We start from the raw sequence: 20110 nt of genomic DNA on the forward strand, positions 1-20110 counted from the left end.
TTGACCCGTATTCAAATAAATGATTTTATCTATAATAGATCATTTTTTTCAAATAAGATTTTATTTATAATCTGTGAATAATTGGTATATTAATTTGTTTGTTATTCATCGTACTATGTAAACATCGAGTACAGACCGTATCGATATAGTGATATTGTTTACGTTCGATTGCATATCTAAGGATTTTAAGGTTAGATGAGTAGTTTATGGACGAGTTATAATAATAATAATTAGTTATTTAATTTTAATTAATAATTTACTTTACTATAAATTTGTGGAATATTGGCTTAAGGTAGGTATATATATATATATATATATATATATATATATACCTACCTATATATATATATATATATATTTTATAAAAAAAAGTGGCAAGGGTGATAGTTGATCTGCGTGAATTTGTTTAAATATTCCAACCTAGTTTCTCATCACATTTTGATTATTTACTTGTCTTTTCATGAACTAATGGAAGTTGTTAGATTAATTTAGATAATTAAATTATCATTCATTTACGTGTATGTTAGAAAATCTGTATGAAATCAGATATTGACACAGTAATTAATATTTTTATCCTTTGAATTTCGTTAGTTGGTAACTTGTAGTACTATTTAGTAAATATTTGTTGTTGAATTCCGGTTTGAAGGTAAATGTCAGGAAAGTGAACTGAAGAATTTCAAAAGAATGTATAAAATTTTAGCCTCTTTAGCTTACCTTAAACTGTTTTTCAGAAATTACTTAAGTAGTTTTTCTTGGTAAATCAGAAAAAAATGCTTATTTTGAGCTCTGATAGTAGAGGTTTTACTTTGGAAAGTTACTTATTTGTGACTTGCAACCATAAATAATGGTAAACGTTTAAGTATACATTATGAAAATCTGATTGTCCATTTCAGAAATAGGTAGTTCTGAACAATTTCCTAACATCTTAAATTTTTTTTATACTTTGGTATATCTTATATATGTTTTGGAATTCCAAATCTCAGAAAGTAGGTTTGGACAGCTGTGATGTGTGCAAGGTTAATGCCTGTGCTGCATTATGAATGCTCAAGTTAATTAGGGATCAGTGTTGTGAGTTAGGATAACCTGTTCAGATGCTAATCTGTTCTGTGAAGAGGGGTTAGGGTTAAGGTTAAAGTTAGAGTTTTGTGAGGAGAGTAATAAACCATAAACTAGTACAACTTAGTAGTTGTCAGAGTTGGATTCTTGAGTCAGCTTTGAAGATGACTGATGGCGCTTTTTGTAAGGTGATTATCTGTCATACTCGTGAGTATTAGCATGGAACATGTGGTATAGTCTCTTTCTTTAGTATCTGTATATCCATTTAAACATAAATCTGGCTAAGTGTTTTATGAGATGGTATTAATATTATCATACCTTAATAATTAATTCCTAACCTTCCTCCACAAAGTCTAACCTTAAAACTAACTTTAATCTTACCCTTAATCCATGAAATATTTAATTCTCCACAAAATGGAATAGCGTCTGAACAGGTTTTGATAATTCACAAAACTGATAGCTGATTGGTTGGGGGTGCAGACTTTGATTTTCAACTATCTACTAGATATGTTTGTGAATGATTAATGTCGTAAGGTACTTTTATAGGTAAGAAAATTGTAATCCTTGTTTTTGGTTTAATTAAATTTATGAAACTAGTTTGTTGGTTACAAAACTAGTTTCATAAACTATTACTTATTCAATATTTTAGTTGAGCTTGCTGGCACTACTGAAATATTGAATAAGTAATAACTGTTGAAGCGTTGAATTATTCTTTATTAGCTGATAACTATTTTTCATGTTAACATCATCAGTTTCTTATTATATTTGTGGGTCTGTTTAAATGTTTATGAAGTGAATGGATTAGTGTATGCAGAGGTGGTTTATTAAATAAGATTTGAGGAAGACGGTTTTTGAACTGTGTTTTTGACATCATAATGTAAATGTTTTATTAATTATATTATATTAAGATAATATAAATATTATATTATGGAGTCCAAGAGGATCTCTTTATATGGAGCTTGTCATTAAGGGTATTTTTAGGTAGAGGTGAATATGTTTGTATATCTGAAAATTTCTTGTGTATTGAGATATCCAGAATTATGCCTGTATTTAGAAATGCATTATGTAAAATCTCTAAATAAATGCTTTTGTCATTATATGTAGTGTTTGCTTTTATTAATATGTTACTTGAAACTTGTGTATTGTGACCTGTGTATTCAGTCTAATAATGGGGTATTTATTATAGTGATCTTATAAAATCTAATAGGGTATGTTGTATGTACTGAATACATTTTGTTGTAGAAGTTTCGTAGTTAATTTCATGAAGGTTGAGACAGTTCATTGTGATTTTAAATTGATAAATAGGTGTAAATAATATTTTTGGATTTTCTCTTAAATGTACTTTCATGTGCAAGTGCTTACTTATGATCTTGGAGTTGTCTCCATCTCGTTAGGACTATTTTATTTTGTTTGATTTTGACTTTGAAGTTACTCAAAGTCACGGGAATGAAAGTTGACTTTAAAGGTAATATATTGCATATTTGTATTAATAGAAAAAATTGCAAAACATCATTGATGATATGTGTATTTTACATAAATTACACAACCTCTAAATCAGCCAACCATCTATTTTTACATTTAATCTAAGATCTAGTTGCATATTATTAATATGATGAAAACATTGTTTTAATTCTAAGGAAATAAACTTAATGAAAATGGTTCTAAGTGTAATATGTACATATCTAAACAGATAACCTTGACATCATTGGTGATATAGTCTATTATTCAAACACAAATGACCAGAGTACTAAAGGCATTGTGTTAAACATAAATTAAATAAGATCACTTTAACAGAACTCAAAACCACCTTCTACGTTAGGTGGGACACACTTAATTTAGCCTTCCTCAAGACTGTCATAGAAAACAAAATTTTCTTCAAATATGAAAACAAACTTGATAGTAGCCCTAAATCCCCCAGAACCATATTGCAGAAATAAAAAGATACAATCATCCTCTGTCAACATAAATTTATACCTTCATTAATTTAGTTTAATCCCTCAGTGTGTTGGTTTTTCTTTGAAAACAGAACACTATCATCAGTTTGGCTTCAGTCGGGATGTCACCAATGCAAATGCTTTGGCAGACATTTCCATCAGTGTATTTATACAACCTACTATGCCTACTATACCTTTGTGTGGCCTCTTCCAACCACGACCACCTACCGTAACTTACAACCCACAACTATCAAATTAAGCGATTCACGGAAGTGCGATCCTCCACACCTTCCTCTAACACCGGAGATTTCATACAAAAATTCTTTCTATATCTAATTTCAAATTACACGATGCACTCAGATCTTTACTTTCACATAAAAGATCACTTCAATTAGACTATGCACTCAGATCATTACTTGATTGAGTCTTTAAACACCAAAAATATTATTCTTATACCAACAAAACAAGTACTGATTGCAATAACGACATTTTTTTTCTACAATTTAGTCCTCTTGATTTACTTAAATCAAGAAACAGATTCACAAATTTAATAAATCTCTACTGCACTGATCCACTTTCAGGAGTGAGATCAAAGCCTACATCCTCTCATACCACAGCTCCATTGCAGTGTTCTCCACATATACATTCTCTTTCTAACAGCGAATATCTAAGTTATCTGGGGCTCAATGTTACTTCACCAAGATAGGTGAAGTAAGCACTCAGGTGACCCCTATCCACCCAGGTTACGCTATCTTTATTCTATCTATAACTGCATCATACCTTCTCAGCCATCCTCTGCAGGGCTAAGAATCTAAGGAATCCGGCAACTGTGTTCATTCCCTTTTGGTTTTCCAATTAACCTGCAGATCAAAACCATAATTTATCCTCGTAAGCTCTCTAATTATTTTGGTACGTTTAACTTCATGCCTGAGGCAGACATATAAAACATGGCGCACTTCATCAATGGTTCTACACTTCGGATGCAAGCCCAAATTAATCACATTAAATCTGGCCAACTTATCTTGAAAAACGCCAAGTTCAGAAAGAAACTTGTTTTATGCTGATATGAAGATTTATACGGTGGATGGTCCTGGACGTGTTCAACGAGACACTGCAGCAAGGGGTGTTCCTGGTATGCTGGAAGGAGGCCAGAAAACCGGATACAGAGACAGGTGAGCCAGGAAGATACCGCCTGTTGTGTCTACTGAACACAATGGGTTAGGTGTTTGAGAAGCTGCTGGCACACCGGTTGAAGGAGAAACTGGCTGCAGAAGGGGGCTTCTTGCCCAACCATTAGGGGTTCGTCAGTGGAAGGTCCACAGTGGATGCCATCGAGAGGGTGACCTCCTAGGCCAAGCACAAGGCAGCAGGCACCTGGCATCGACAAAGCATCCCAATGGTAATTCTACTTGATGTAAGGAATGCCTTTAATAGCTTCCCCTGGAAGAAGGTCAGAGAGGCCCTGGAACAAAAGTGTGTCAGCATCTACCTCAGGGCTGTCCTTAACAGCTATGCATGAAAAGAGGCTGACAGCTTGGATGGAGGGAGGCTACCACAACTACAACATGAATGCGAGGGTGCCTCAGTGCTTGGTTCTGGGACCCCCACCTCTGAAATGTGGTGTTCGACAGGGTACTCAGACTGGAGTATCCCAGCGACACAGAGATTGTGGTGTATGCAGATGACCTGGCACTGCTGGTATCAGGGGTCGATGAAGGGGATATGGAGGTGACGGGAAGTGCTGCCATCAGGGTTACCAGCCGTTGGTTGGTGGAAAAGGGACTATGGTTGGCACCAAAAAAAACTAACGTCCTGGTCAAGGCTGGAAGGAGAAGGTTAAGAGAGATCACCCTGCAGGTGAATGGCATCCAGGTGGACAAGGCAAAATACCTGGGCGTATGGCTTCAGAAGAATAGAGGTTTCATTGAGCATATCCAGTATGTTGTTGAGAAGGCGGAGAGATCTGTGGCAGTACTGGGCAGCATAATGCCCAGGACTGGGGTACCTAGGACTTCAAGGAGGAGACTGGTCATGTCGGCGACTGTCTCAATCGTCTTGTATGCTGTGCCAGCTTAGTGTGATGTGATGAGAGTGGCAAGAAACGAGAGGAGGCTAGAAGCTGTACAGCGCAAGGTTGCAGTATTTATAACAACGGTGTACAGGACAGTTTCGGAGGAGGTGGTATGAGTACTGGCTGAACTACCTCCAGTGAGGTTATTGATTGAGGAATGAAACCAGAGATGTAGAGGACTGGCACCAGGAGAAGCCAGGCAGCAGCTTACAGCGGCCTGGCAATAATAGTGGGACACAGAGAAGGAGAGGTGAATCTTGAGGCTCATCGCACGGATTGAACTGTTGCAAAGCAGAAGACATGGGGGGCTGAATTACTACCTTACACAGCTCCTCACTGGCCACGGCGATTTTGGAGCTTACCTGTACAGATTCCGCCTATGTGCAGACTGTGGGACTGTGGTGTATCTACTGTGGGGATACACCCACAGCACACCTTCTGGGTAGCCCAGAGCACAGCTTCTTCAATTGTGGAAAGTGGGTGCCACTAAGGAGAGACCTCAGACAATGTGCTGGAGTGTATGCTCAGGGGAGATAGAGTGGCTTGCAGTAGCAGAGCAAAGATTCTGCGAGAGAAGGAACAGGGTGGACAGATTGTGAGAAGAAACAGGATGAACCATGTCTAGAGTGTCTTGGCTGACTCAACTCAAATGAGGAGTTGAGGCTTCCTGATAATAACTTGTAGACTGTCCAGCAGAACACAGAAGACTAGCGAAAACTTTAAGAAGTGCGGTTAAGGATATTGGACTGGAGAGCGAAGGGAGGACAGACAGCCCTCTGCAGAGCTGATGTTCATTCGTGCTTGCATTTATGGGCAGCAGTGATGATGCACAGGGCCTCTGAACATACTGAACTCAAAGGCACCTCCTGGGGCTGACTAATGCTTAAATGCGGTTTTTGGCCTCAGGTGGGGGGCTAGTGAGGTGGCGGTTTAGTCAGTAGGGCGCAGGCTACATATGCCATAACATCTGCAGAACCTGTTAGCAAACCTGACACTTTGTCCGTAAATGGGATTATTCCTCTAACCAGAGGAAAAAAAAGAGCTCATAGTGGGGTCTTTGTTACTACCGTTAAACAACAATTTTAGAACACCTTTTCAACAAACAGGGAAATGGCCAGCAAAGCATATCTTATTAACAATTCTAGTTGAAGTACTACCACAAATTCTCACAGAACAGACAAGGAGCTTCACTGTGATTCCATTGTAACCCGGGGCTTTATTCCTACCAGAACTGCAAGTTACCTGACATATCTCTGCCTCTGTAATTTTCACAGATAAAACATCAGAGTGAAAAGCAGCAACTTCCTCTTGGACTCACAGATGATACGAGGTTTCGTTACTCACAACATCATCTGGCAACAAATCTTTCAATAGAATATTTAAAATCTCAGCTTTATTAGAAACAACGCCCTGCTGGGTTGACAAAAGAATATCTTTCTTACACTTCGCCCTACGGCTCTATACAAAACACTCCAACGATCCTTATTTTCTTGCTCTCTAACAAAAGAATGCCAAGAATCTCTTTCTGATGTCTTGACCAAATGAAAATATTCAGACCTCTGCCTGTGATAGTCATCTACCAAAACCACTCGCCGTTGAGGATCACTCTTCTGCTGAGCAGCTCTCCTGAGATGGTTTAAGAACTGTTTCAACAGAAACAGCTGTCTAGTTCTCCAAGGGGCAATTCTCTCTCGAATGGGGAATTTAATTCCCAGCGGCATTGATGAAAGCCAGAGAGAATCTTTCTGTCAGGTCTTCCAATTAAATATCCAGACTTTGACTCGCAACTCCCTAACCAACTCAAAGATAATTAATCGGTGATCACTAGAACAATCATCATCAGACTTAGCATCAATCCTACCAGGAATAAACCTACTAACAGTAATATCAATATTTATTCCAACAAACATGCTCCTTCCAACTACCATTCCAGCATATGTTGGTAATTCACTAAAAATATTAAAGACCTCTAATCCGTACTGCACAACAAAGCGTTCAGCTTATTCACCACTATTATCTATGACTCCAATATGTCAAAGAAGCGTCTTAGCATTTATATCAGCACCTACCACTATAGGACAGTTACCAATAAGACCAAAAATTCTATTCCACCTCTCTAAATGTTCCTCAGTGGGATCTCTATATCGAAAATATGAAGTAACAACGCAGAAATCAAGACCATCAATAACAATTTTAACAGCAGCATGATGAGTATCAGAAACTTGCCTCAAAAAAACACAATCCAATGTTCTCCTACATAGAAATGGGAACATACTGTTACTTCCAGTATAAAATTTTTGCCAATCAATAAAACCTGGCAGGTTGCCCTGTACTATATATGATTATTACATAGGGACCTTGTTTCGACAGTTTCACCTAACTCAATCTGAGCAATGTAAGCACCTTGAGAATTTTATCTGTCCAAACTTAACAATGCACAGAATCAAAATACATCTCAACAACTCTCTAATAACAGTCACAGTCCTTACTTTCGACTGAGTGCTTGCAATCCTTGCTCAACCTTCTGCAATTTACTCAGGTAGGAGCTTCAGACTTTTTAGCACACTTGTCACCACAATGCGCACAGAGTGAAGCATATTGACAGAATTTAACCTTTTGGACCAAATCTACAATACTTAAAATATTTCTGAAAATCAATTTACTCCTTGACTCTGCAGAAGCGAAAGCCACAAACAACCAACTCAACGACAAACTTGTTAAACAGCCTAGGCCCAACTTTGAATACAACATGATGTCTTTGGTCATCACATTACTAGTTTTGAACAAAAACCTACACTCAGACTTGAATATCGCCACATCCAAGTTTGTGTTTTGCTCCCTTATGAGGGACAACCTCTTCCTCAGACCGGTGATGACTTTATCATAGACAATGACTCGTTCATAGACTTTTACATTTCTGATCCACCTTGACCTTTAACGTTTTACTAATGACAGATTCTGAAATGACCTAACTGTCTCTTTGTCATTTGTCTCGTTGGTATGACAACTAGATCTTTCCTTCTGTCTTTTAAGTTCCTAATTTTCAAATTTGACCTCTTGCTCTGAAGGACAGCCTGAAATTCATCTTTAATTTCTTCAGTTGTTTTTGTGGAGCCATTCTTCCTGTTTAGAAAGATGGCTAATGGCTGCTTGCAGGGAAAGCTGGTCTCCTGCTTGCCTTTTAAGCACCTCGGCATAGCATTTCTGCTGTGCTGTTATAGGCACAGCCGCTACTACTAGGACGGAAACTGTTTCTTTAACTATAACCTCCTTGACTTCAGTTGGATTAGAGGCAAGCTCCTCAGATTCATTTGGCAAAGCAGAGAACATTACTCTAAACTCATTGAACCTTGGGATCACTTGTGCGAACTGCTGCAGAGGCGCTTCAATGGCTTTTATGAAACCCCAACAACTGCTCACATTGTTCCACAAATTGTGCTACTAGAGGGACAGAACTACTAGCCCTGCCACCAGTCTTGATGAAATCACTGCTTTTTGGTATCTGGGTAGATGTACCTACCTGACTAGCCTGGCTTTCGTCATCGAAGGGAGAAAACGGAAACATCCTCCACTTCTCTTCTGTTCTGACAACTCATTTTTAACCCGCCTGGGTTTTCCGTAGACTCTCCAGACTCTACTACTGACATCTTCGCCAATGCTTCCTTAAGTAAATAAAATAAGCTACGCTAATCTATCTAATTACTCACTGATATCTACTACATTGTTGGGCAGCCAGAGGCCTGATTGTCCTCCTGTCACTCCTTCTTGAACCTCTTAGCCGTTGATGCTGGATCATTTACACAATGCAGGCAATTATGAAAACACTGATTATGGTTCCTGCTCTGAAAAGAGTGCAAGCAGAACTAAGGCGAGCCCTACCTGGGCGAACTCTTGCTTGTTACAGGGTACTTATACCAGCACTCGGTGCCACTTCTTCACCATGAGCCTTGTAGAACAAAATCTTGATCACTTTACAAGGTCCTCTATGTGACAAATGTACATCCAAATCAAACACCAGATACCAAGAAAGATCTTGGTGAAAACTGACAAATAATGAGAGCTGCACACTTTTAATACAGATGCTGTTAAAGCCTTAGTCGGTAAGAATTCAATACTGTCGGAAGGTACATACTTGACCACCAGTTTAAATAAACACCAAAGCAGATTCAAGTCACAGCAACAACTTTGATCAGAAGGACCAAAGTTGTCTAGATACGCAGTAGATAATACCGTTTCAAGATCTTATTTATGTACAATCTTTATATTTTATAATAATGTCATAATATAAGATTAATAGTAATAATATATTATTATTGTTATTAATATTATATTATTAATGTAATATAATAATATATCATTTTATAATATCTTTACATTTTAACAATGCAAAATATTAGCTGACTATAGGTAATTTGACAAAAAACAGAAAATTTTGAAATATGGTTGCATGAATCTACATACAAGAAAACGTAAAGTTCACATCTGGAAATTCCTTATTCTCTCAAATTTACCATCTATAATGTTCAACATTTTAAAACACTTTTTTTTTATAAATTACATTTGTTTAAAAAAATGTATTATAAGTGTAAATTTAATTTTAATGATCCAGAAATGGGGTAAATTTGCACATTTTAAAACTATTAGTATCTTTTAATCAGTTCTAGCTAAATAAAATTAATCTTATAAAAAATTTTTAAACTATAAATTTTTATAATCACCAATATTTAGAATTTTTTTTCTTGTGGGAGAAAAGACATTCCTGATTTAGTTAGAGTTGTGATGTATTATATGATGGTATGTAGTGATGTGATATACTGGTTGTCTGAGAATTATCTGAACAACTTTGATATTGAGTAAATAATTTATTTATTAAGATACAAAAACAAATTTTATGAATTTAGGAATATTGAAACTGAAAGTTTTTTTTTTATCTGGAATCACAAATTATCCAACCAGTAATCAATTTCATGTCATGTTCGTTGTAACATATCCACATCTGTGAGTTTGAATGCGTTAGCAATCCTATCCTTAAGGTCATCAACATTCACTACATGAGTTTTGTATGCATTATCCTTTATGAGACCCCACGAGGAAAAATCACATGGAATTATATTCGGTGATCGAGGTGGCTAAGCAATCAGTCCATCATGTCCAATCTAGCCATTTGGGAGTGTGTTGAGAGATTCATGCACTAATAAACCCCAATGTAGTGATGCCTAATCTTGTTTGAATATGATTTCGGGTTGTAATTCATGTTAACTGCCATTTCCTCAAAGAAAAAAGGTGGCATATGATCCTGAAGTAGTCTGCACTATACATTAATTTTTGGGCTATCTCTAATATGATCAAGTGTGACATATGGGGTTCTCTGATCCCCATATTCGAATGTTCTGAGTGTACAATTTTCCTTAATATATTATGTAATGCAGTCCCTGAAGTTTAGTTTGTCCTTATAGGTTGATGTATGAGTAATTTCTTACTATGCTGGATGTTTTGTATTTTTATAGTTTTGAAAGCAATAATAGTAACCTTATTTCCTGAATATATTTCATTACTTTATTAATGCTTATACTAAAATATCTGTACTAGAAACTGTCAACTTAATAGAATAAACAATGAAAAACAATAAGATACTATCACTGAACTATTGAAAGATACTATCACTATTGAATAATCAATACATCACTGAAACCTTAACACAAACAAATGTTGGAGCGAAACTATTTCACATACAATAATAATTACTAAACTAAAATGAGCCTGCCAATGAGTTCATCCATAATATTTTTACAAAAACTTTGAAGATAAAGTTATACTACATTCAGTTTCATTAAACATACATTCAAAATATTATTTTCCTGCTGCTTTGGTGGTGACATGATATTTCAGTACAAGGCAATTTTAAAATTTCTTTTGTTAAACTCACAACCACTATTTTCATATTTACAAGTCTCTATAGTATTTGAACACAGTCAATTTCTACATCTCACTATGTTGAAAGAAGACAAGCTCAATTTTTTAAATGAAGGGCCTAGCGACCTTGTTTGAAACACCCCAAAAATCTGTATATGCAATTACAGATTTTGTCGATGTGGTGAAGCCAAATGCTTGACTTCTTTAAATTTATAGGTCATTTGCTGCCTCTTTGAAACAGAATATTCTTTGGTCAAGAAGACTTTAATTATTGCAGTATTTCAATGATACAATCAAAATTTTTACTTGTTTCTTGAACTAAAATAAATTTTGAAAATGAACAATTTGAAAGTTGATGCATTTTTATTTTTGTTAATTTAAGGTGCGTAAATGTTTTTTTGTTAATTTTGGTGTTCAAGAGGATCAAAGTGGCTAAACTACTTTGATGCTGTTAAGCTTTTTATTGGTTCCAGAAGCAAAATTCTTTTGTAAAAGAGTGATCTCAGTTTCATGATATTAATTTTTTTTTAATGAGTTCAGTTAGTTCTGAAGTTAGTTTCACTTGTGTTTCTACGTAATGGTTCTGTTATATGCGTATACTTATATATACACTTTTATTGTTTTGATAGTTTATATGTATGTATATGCACGGTGATTGCTTAATTGTTTTGTATGACTGTTAAATTGTGGCGAGGAATGTAATCTACATATGAAACATGGTCTTTTAGTGACATTATTTAAAATAATTCATGAATTTATTCAACAGTAGAATTATTGTGTAACTTTGAATTAGTTGTGACCTTAGTTTGGTTCTAAATAATAAATAATAATTTGATTGTAAATAATAGTCGCAAGCATCTTACAAACATGACGTTACTGTCATATTGATGTATGAATTAATTTTATTCTTGACGACCGACTGTTATAAACATAACAATTTAATTTTAAAAACGATTATTGATTTGAATTTAAATTAACATCCCTGAAGATGGAGTAACAGCTCTGAAAGTACTAGGATTTACACTTTTTAAATTGTTGGTAAGTGGAAATTTAATTTATATAATTGTATTAATACCAACTGTGCAAATGTTTAGTAAATTATATTTAAAAAATTGATTGAACTGTGTAATTTCTGTGAAATAGTGTTTAATTTTTTTTTCTGTACAGTTCTTTTAGATAATTTGTTTATCTGTGTTTTTCTATTGTTTTACAGTGGATCTGTAAAAATGTTAGCTCTACAACTTAGGGAAGCATTAAGTCTGGTCAAACCTGCCTTTTCTGTGTTACCAGAATTGAACAGATGTTTACTTCATACTTCTGTTGCTGTTCTTCAAAAAGGTAATGCTGAATTTACTGAACCACAGAAGTGGCCCTCTTACAACGATGTAATTTTTCCAATCCAAACTCCTGAAGAAAAAAGACGTCCTGCTGTTAGTATCTTTTTTCTTATTGTTTATAAAATTATAATTTTTTTTGATGAACTTAACACTTTTAATTTATTGTTTTCATTGTGTTGGTGCAGTTAGAATTTCATTTGTGTGTAGTTATAGTAGTGTAGTTATTGTAGTTATAGTTGAGATAAATAATTATATTGCTTTATGTAACATTCATTAGAGTTAGCAGTAATCTAAGTAAGACTGTTAAATATAATGAAATAATTGAATTCAACATCTTGGGATATCGCTACTGTTCCATATCTTATATTTTATTATAATACAGATGAAAACTAGTGGCAGTGTGGTAAAGTCTATTTTATTTTTGCCTCTAATGACTGTAGTTACAAGATTATAAGTGAATCCTCCCTATTGAACATTCTACTTGTTTTTTACTTCAGAACGGAACAGAATGCAAGAGTAATGGGAGTTTATTATCGTCTACTAATCACAGAATTTGGACAATGTCCCTTGCTGCTGTATCTTTATTTTATTGGTTGGGTCATTGTAGTTTGTGGTGGTTATAGATTCTCATGTTTTATTTATTAAAATTTATTAAATGAGTTACGAAAATGGCCCTTTTTGAGGCTGAGGTGTGTTGTGTGTGGTTTTCCTTTACAGATCACGTGATATAGAGGCTCCCAGGCCTGGTTTGTCATTACTCGACCACCATGAAAAGGTGGAGGTGATGAAAAGGCATATGGTTTAGGATGTATGTTTGTACATCCTAAAATGTTTTGTTTGTGAGTGACGGCTAGAGAAAGATTTCGCTTGGATATCAGCTACCTGGTGAAATGAGGTTGTACTGAAATATTTATGATGCTAATTAAGGGGCTGAATTTGTGATTTCATATGGTTTTAACCTGAAAAATTGAATAAAATAGATCCTAGAACTATATCTATAGTAGTTTTTGAGAAATTTGAGGTGAAAACCAGTAAATTGGTGTAAAAAACAGGGTTTTTTTACAATAACCTTTTTGAATGAGTAATAAACATGTAAAACTTTTAAACAAAACTTGGAGAGAATTTAATTCTAAATAAGTTGGTGTAATATATGTTGAATAGAAACAAAGAAACGAAGAAAACAAAGAAGAAGAAGAATATATGTTGGTGTTATATGTAGAAAAATTCATATTCTGTTTAGAAAAACTAAACTATATATTGATCTGTATATGATTTTTGGTTGTATACTAATGACAACACAGGTCACTAAGTACCTGTTATACTTAATGTACCTTACAGAATGATTTAAACACTAATACAATGTTGTGCATTGTTGATCAGCTATTCTTATTTTATTGTCAACATTGAAATAATCATTTTCAAATAATTTATTGTATTTCTGTCATTAATAAAAAAAAATTTATCATAGTAATTTTTATTCATTTAATTTTATTTTACAGTTGTGTAATTTCCAGCTTTTAAAAAAAATTTAACAGTAAATTTTGTTTTTACAAATTTTTTTCATCACCAAAAATGAATTTTGGTTTTTGCTTACATTAAAAAAGTACTTTTCTGACAAATGCAGTGATGTATAGTTTTTAAATAAAATTCAAAATTTTCTAACTTTCCTTTGTTTTATTCAACTTATCATTCACCATTTTGTTCAGAATTAAGTTTTCTACAAGTTCCTGTTTAAAAATTTTATGTGATTATTATCCATTTAACAATTTTATTGTGTGTAACGCATAAAAAACAGGGTGTTTTACTCCAGTTTATTGGTTTTCACCCCAGATTTCTCAAAACTTACTGCAGATATGGTTTTGGGACCTACTTTATTGATTTTTCAGGGCAAAAACCATAAAAAATCGCTGATTCTGCCCCTTAATTAACATCCTAAAAATTTCAGTACAACCTCATTTTACCAGAATAGCTGAAATCTGAGTGAAATCTTTCATTAACTTGTAACTTGCAAATGAAGCAGTTTATATGAATGTTTTCCATTATTTTCATGAGTAGAATAGGTTATGAAAGTGCCAGGAGAGCTTCATGATATACTTTGTATATGCTTATTGCATAGATCATTACTGATGCCTGCATCCCCTACATCAGTATATTAATTCTGATGGTAAATATGTATCATCAAAAGGTGTAGCTAATATCTAGCCTTTCTAGAACTACATCAACTTTTGACCTCAAAATAGTCTTTATTTAGTTATTATTTGTACCTGCCCATGGGATGGGCTTTAATAGTTCTCAATCTTGTAAAATATATAATTAATCATTTTGTAGTTTTATGCCAAAACTTGCTGCATCTCTTAACTTCACTTATGCATATTTTTTTCTTTTATGATTTTTAAAGTAGTTAGTATGTTCATAATTACTTTTTATTATAGGTAATAATACACTTAACTTGGTATCTAGTAATATACTGGATGTTTGAAAAAGAACTCTGCAGTTTTAAATTAAATTACAAAGCCTACAAATTTTTTTACTCTTAGTGTAACTCATAATGAGTACCATTTACAGCTTTGCAGATGTTAAACTGATATTCCATCTCATTCCACACTCAAGTGAGCATGCCTCCAGGAATCACTTCTATGGCTGCTGCTAATATTTGGTGCAGGTGGTCAAATGACTGGAGTTTTTCTTGGTATATGTCTTTCAAGCCCCAAAAGAAGAAATCTGTTTGTATCAAATCTGGATTTTGCAGTTGTCAAGTGATTGGAGCTTCTCTGCTTATCTAGCCTTCTGGGAACATATCACTGAGCACAGTTTGCACAACTTCTGCATGATGTGGGTTGTGTCCAGCCTGTTGGAAAATTAGGCCCTCCATTTTTTCAATCTACAGAAATACTATGTTCTGTAACATGTTCAAGTACACTATGCCCATAATCATGGGAAAAAAATGGTCCAAAAATTTGATTATGCATGATACCACAGACATTCACTACTGGACAGTTGCAGATGAATTCAACTGGTTTATGTGGGTTTTCTGAGCTCCATATTAGACAATTATGGCAATTCACGATGCCTTGAACATGAAATGTCACATCATCAGAAAATAAAATTTGCTGCAAGTTGTTTTCATCTGCAAAAATGAAGTCTATCATGGTTGTTACAAATTGAACTCTTTGTGAGTTATTGGTAGGTTTAATTTCATAGCTGCAGTTTATAAGCATGAAGTTTCAATCGCTGAACAACATCATGGACAGTATCTTTAGCAATGTTTAGTTGATGACTAACACTTTGAACTGAACATTTTGGACTTTATTGGAAAGACAGTCAAATTCTTTTGGATTTTTATGGAATTATTATTGACCTACTTGGTGAATGACTTTCCATAATTCTTCTGGTTTCCACAGAAACTGTTCTTATCATTTATGTGTGTTTTGATACTTGAAGAATTTATATTATAGACTAAGATAAAATTTCTTTGAATGTCAGTTACTGGTTTTGTTTCTGTGAACCAGTATACTCATTGTGTAGTGACACCATGGTACTGAAACCTGGGCTTACAACAGTTTGGCCTGTGCAAGTCTAAGGTAGCTGCTAACTGATGGATAATGTCTAAACTAAAACTAACACTTCCATATTACACATAAAACATTATTGAGAGCTATAAAATATAAAACTATATTTGTTCTTGAAACCCCAAAGTTCTTTTCTGGATACCCAATAGTTAGCTGTTTGAATATTTTAAACTTAATTCTTCTTTTGCTTCATTAGCCTGATACATACTTTACCCAACTTAAATAATGTATTTTAATTATTAATATAAATTAGTGTTTTTCCTAAATTACCTTACTTGTAATTAATCTGGTTCTAGGTGTAATAGTGTTTCACTGCTGTATATTTATTCAGTTCATTTCTTCTGTCTGTTTTAGTATGTATGTCACATGAAAAACCATATAAAATACAGTCCAAAGAAGATGTGGTATATTGCATGTTTAGTAAGAGGAATGTCAGTTGATGAAGCTGTAAGACAACTTGAGTTTGTTAATAAAAAAGGAGCTGTTGTTGTGCGGGAAACAATATTAGAAGCTCAAGAACTAGCTGTTAAAGAACATAATGTAGAGTTCAAAAGTAACCTTTGGGTTGGTAAGTGAACTTTATTGTTTCTATTAGTATTTTCACTTTGTCAATGCAATGTCTGCTCTGTCAGTAGTAATGAGATATGTAAATTATTACTTTTGGAAGTGATTTATTGTTTAACTGCAAATTTTTGTGGAATGTTGCTCTTTTCTCCTTAAATCTCTTGACACTCAAAGTAAATGCGTTTTGTGATTTTTTATTATTCAGTTTTAACACTTTTATATTTCATGTTTATTTGTTACTCTATTTGTTACATGTAAAAATGATTTGGGTTTCTTGTAGACTATTTTTTTAGCTTATAATTTTTATTTAATGGTTATTTTATTTATTATCTTAATTGTAACAAGGTGTATTTTGAACAGTGGTGGTTGTAGTGTTGTCAATATGATGAGAAAATTGATAATGTATGTGATGTATTGTAAACATTATGATTTTAGAGGTAGGCATAATATAGTATTATGAAACTGATAAATCAATTTGAAAAAATTGAAATTGATAAATCAAAATAAAAAGTAAGACATTATATTGTAAATATTGTCAGTTAAACATTATTGTCATACATACACTCGTAAAATATTATATGAAAACATTTGGGAAATAAGCCTGTTAGGTAAGTTTAAGTTAGATTTTACTGAGCCAGAACCTTCAAAAACAGGTAATATACCATTTCTGATTTAGCTGTAGAATAATGTAGATGAGAATGTTTTAAACTGGACAGGAGTTTACTCATGCTTTACCATCTTATAAGTATGTCAGATAAAGTGAGTACTTACTTATCTATCTTCATGAAAAAAATTGCTTAGAAAGTTACCATGTTAGAACCTCTTGGGGAGATTTACAAGAGGTTTTTTACAACGTCTATTCAAAAAAAATAAAATGGGTATATTGATATATACACATTTTATTTTTTAACAGAATATATTATGATCTACTGGCCTATGGTTGTAAGTAATGGGAAAAATAAATTTGGAAGAGTTCCTTATCCTTGTAATTGTGAAGTGTATGTTGTAGCAGGAAAATGTTTAGTACGGCAGTTTTACAGAGCATGTAAAAGATATTAAAAGAATCCTTTTTAGTTTTTATTTGTTTTGAACTAAAATGAATGGAATCTGAGGAAATATATATATATAAAAAATCCTTGAGGAGATTGAAAATTGAGTATGAGATTAAGAGGCTCTAAGATAAATGAGAGAAAATTTTGTTGTAAACACAGGACAGTTTTGGTGGGCTACATGTATGAAAATATTCAAGTTTAGTGAATTTGGTTTTAAATGGAAATGTTGAGGTTAAAACATATTATGAGGGTTATTTTTTTTTCAAGGTCTGATCGGTCGCAAAATAAAAACCCACGCAAAAATCAAATGAACCTTTGCGCATATGTGTTGCGCAGCATCTCTAGTATGGCCTTCAATCACGCTGCGTCATTTTGTTTAGTTCTGAACACGCAGCTAGCACGTAAACATGTGTAGAACAATAGCATCTCCCGCCAAGTGTGAAGTGCGTGCGGTAATTCGATTTCTTCAGGCTGAGGGGTGTAATACAGCTGAAATTCATAGACGAATAAGTAATGTGTACGGTGAAACTTCAGTGAGTGACAGCAAAGTGCAACAATGGTGCAGGAACTTTAAAACAGGACGTGCAGATGTTCATGATGCAGGCGGTCAGGGAAGGAAGCGAGTGTCAACTGATGATCTTGTTGAGCGAGTGGATGAGGCAATTCGAGAAAAACATTGGTTCACAATTTCTGTATTGAGTGATTGGTTTCCTGAAATTTCAAGGTCAGCTCTCTAGACCATTGTGAGTGAGAGACTTCAGTACCGCAAATTGTGTGTGCGAGATGGGTTCCCAAGATGCTGTCCAACCATCACAAAACAATGAGAATGGACGCCTCCCTAATGTTTCTCCAGCGCTACCACAATGAAGGAGAAGATTTTTTGAACAAAATTGTCACAGGGGACGAGACATGGGTCCATTTCGAAACTGAAGAAACAAAAGAACAATCCAAACAGATGCATGCTCATTCTCCCAGTAAACCAAAGAAGTTCAAGCAAACGTTCTCCAACAGAAAGTGTATGGCTTCCATGTTCTGGGACTGGAATGGAGTTCTCTTGGTGGAATTCATGGAACGTGGCACGACCATCATTGCAACCTCATACTGCGTGACTGTTCAACGTCTACGAAGAGCAGTTCAGAATAAGCGGAGAGGAATGTTGTCATCAGGCATTGTCTTTCTCCATGACAATGCTCGGCTGCACACTGCAACTGTAACAAAGAAGCTCCTGTGGTGTTTTTGTTGGGAAGTGTTTGATCACCCACCACAAGCCCGTACTTGGCTCCATCCAATTTTCACCTCTTTGCTCACATGAAACGCTGGCTAGGAGGACAACATTTTGGCACAGACATCGAGCTGCAGACCAGCGTAGAAACATGGCTGAAAACACAGGTGGCTTCATTCTATGACAAGGGTATTGGAAAGTTGCTACGACAAATGTCTAAATCAGAGTGGCGACTATGTAGAGAAATAGCATAACTATGTAAGTACTTGTACAAATAAAAAATTTTTTATTTTCACTGTGGTTTTAATTTCGTGACCGATCAGACCTTGAAAAAAAACCCTTGTAGGAAGTTTTAGAATATTTTTACCAGATAAAATGAGGGTGTAGATGTAAGATGTATGTTGAAAGATAAGAATAAAATTCCAAGGATGGCAAATTCATAAAATTACTCAGCCAAAATACTTAGTTTTACTCAGTTAACATAAAAAAAAGAAGCTTTTTATTAATTTATTTTAAATCCAAATTTGATTCATTTATTTTTTATTAATATCATTCATGTGCAACTTCCACCACTAAGTTCATAGATCACAAAGCCGGTATTGAAATTATTATTATTAATTTTAATCAGATTACTGAAAGAAAAATTCGATCATAGTCATTAAATGTTTCTTTGTGTAAGATAAGGGATTCCAATATTTATTTATTTAAGTAATTGATGTCTACTACTTCTTAGTAATTTACTACTTTTAAAACTATTTTTCAGCTGAATCATTTACAGGCAAAGGTAACGTGGTAAAGGGTATTCGTAGGCATGCCAGAGCACGACCAGGATTTGTTTGTTACAGATACTGCCACTATTTTGTTAGGTTAGAAGAAGGTGATCCACCTCCTAAAGATAAATATTATTGGCAAGAACCTCGTGATGGTGAATCATTGCTTCAGAATTGGCTTTCTATGATGCGAAACAGAAAAGTCATTTCATCTTTGTGAGCAATAAAAAAATAAGTAATAAAAGTGATGTAGTTGATAATTTATTATATTTTGTAAATATTATTCTGAAATTTATTCTAATTGAAAATAAATTTTTTTAATGTATAATTTTGTAATATTTTTCTTTAATCTTATCATGAGAGAATTTTATTTTTATTTTTATTTCTGAATTGTTACTGAAAAACATTATGCTGTGTCAGTATAAAGGCCATTACAAGATCAATTTAACATTTGGATGAGTTTGACTAATTGCATATCTCTGCACTTTTCATCTAAAATGAATTGAAAATTACACAATAGATTCAGGAAGTATAATAATAATAGTGTTGAAAAATTCAGAATGAATTGTTGATTCTTTTGAAAAAAAAATATTAAGGATAAAAATGTACAGTTTTGATACAT

General features: G+C 34.1%; 1 protein-coding gene across 2 annotated transcripts; it reads left to right on the plus strand.

The window, feature by feature from the left end:
• The first annotated feature begins 71 nt into the window (after window positions 1-71).
• mRpL22 (mitochondrial ribosomal protein L22) lies at window positions 72-19816 on the plus strand. 2 transcript variants are annotated; one of them, XM_075356700.1, is made up of 4 exons: window positions 72-190; window positions 12188-12404; window positions 16235-16448; window positions 19482-19816. In XM_075356700.1, exons 2-4 carry the CDS (start codon window positions 12201-12203, stop codon window positions 19706-19708), a joined length of 645 nt encoding a protein of 214 aa, XP_075212815.1. In that variant the 5' UTR covers window positions 72-190; window positions 12188-12200; the 3' UTR covers window positions 19709-19816. The 2 variants fall into 2 exon arrangements, with proteins under 2 accessions (XP_075212815.1, XP_075212814.1); XM_075356699.1 differs by having other exon boundaries at window positions 172-292.
• Window positions 19817-20110: the final 294 nt, after the last annotated feature.

Source organism: Lycorma delicatula, chromosome 2, assembly GCF_047948215.1.
Source record: "Lycorma delicatula isolate Av1 chromosome 2, ASM4794821v1, whole genome shotgun sequence".
NCBI classification, from domain to species: domain Eukaryota; kingdom Metazoa; phylum Arthropoda; class Insecta; order Hemiptera; family Fulgoridae; genus Lycorma; species Lycorma delicatula.

What these genes read in the sequence shown, in the direction of transcription:
- mRpL22 (XM_075356700.1), top strand. Translation starts at nt 12,201, where the DNA reads ATGTTAGCTCTACAACTTAGGGAAGCATTAAGTCTGGTCAAACCTGCC. An exon ending in AAGAAAAAAGACGTCCTGCT is followed by an intron (nt 12,405 to 16,234) that starts GTTAGTATCTTT and finishes TGTCTGTTTTAG; the next exon opens with TATGTATGTCACATGAAAAA. An exon ending in CAAAAGTAACCTTTGGGTTG is followed by an intron (nt 16,449 to 19,481) that starts GTAAGTGAACTT and finishes ACTATTTTTCAG; the next exon opens with CTGAATCATTTACAGGCAAA.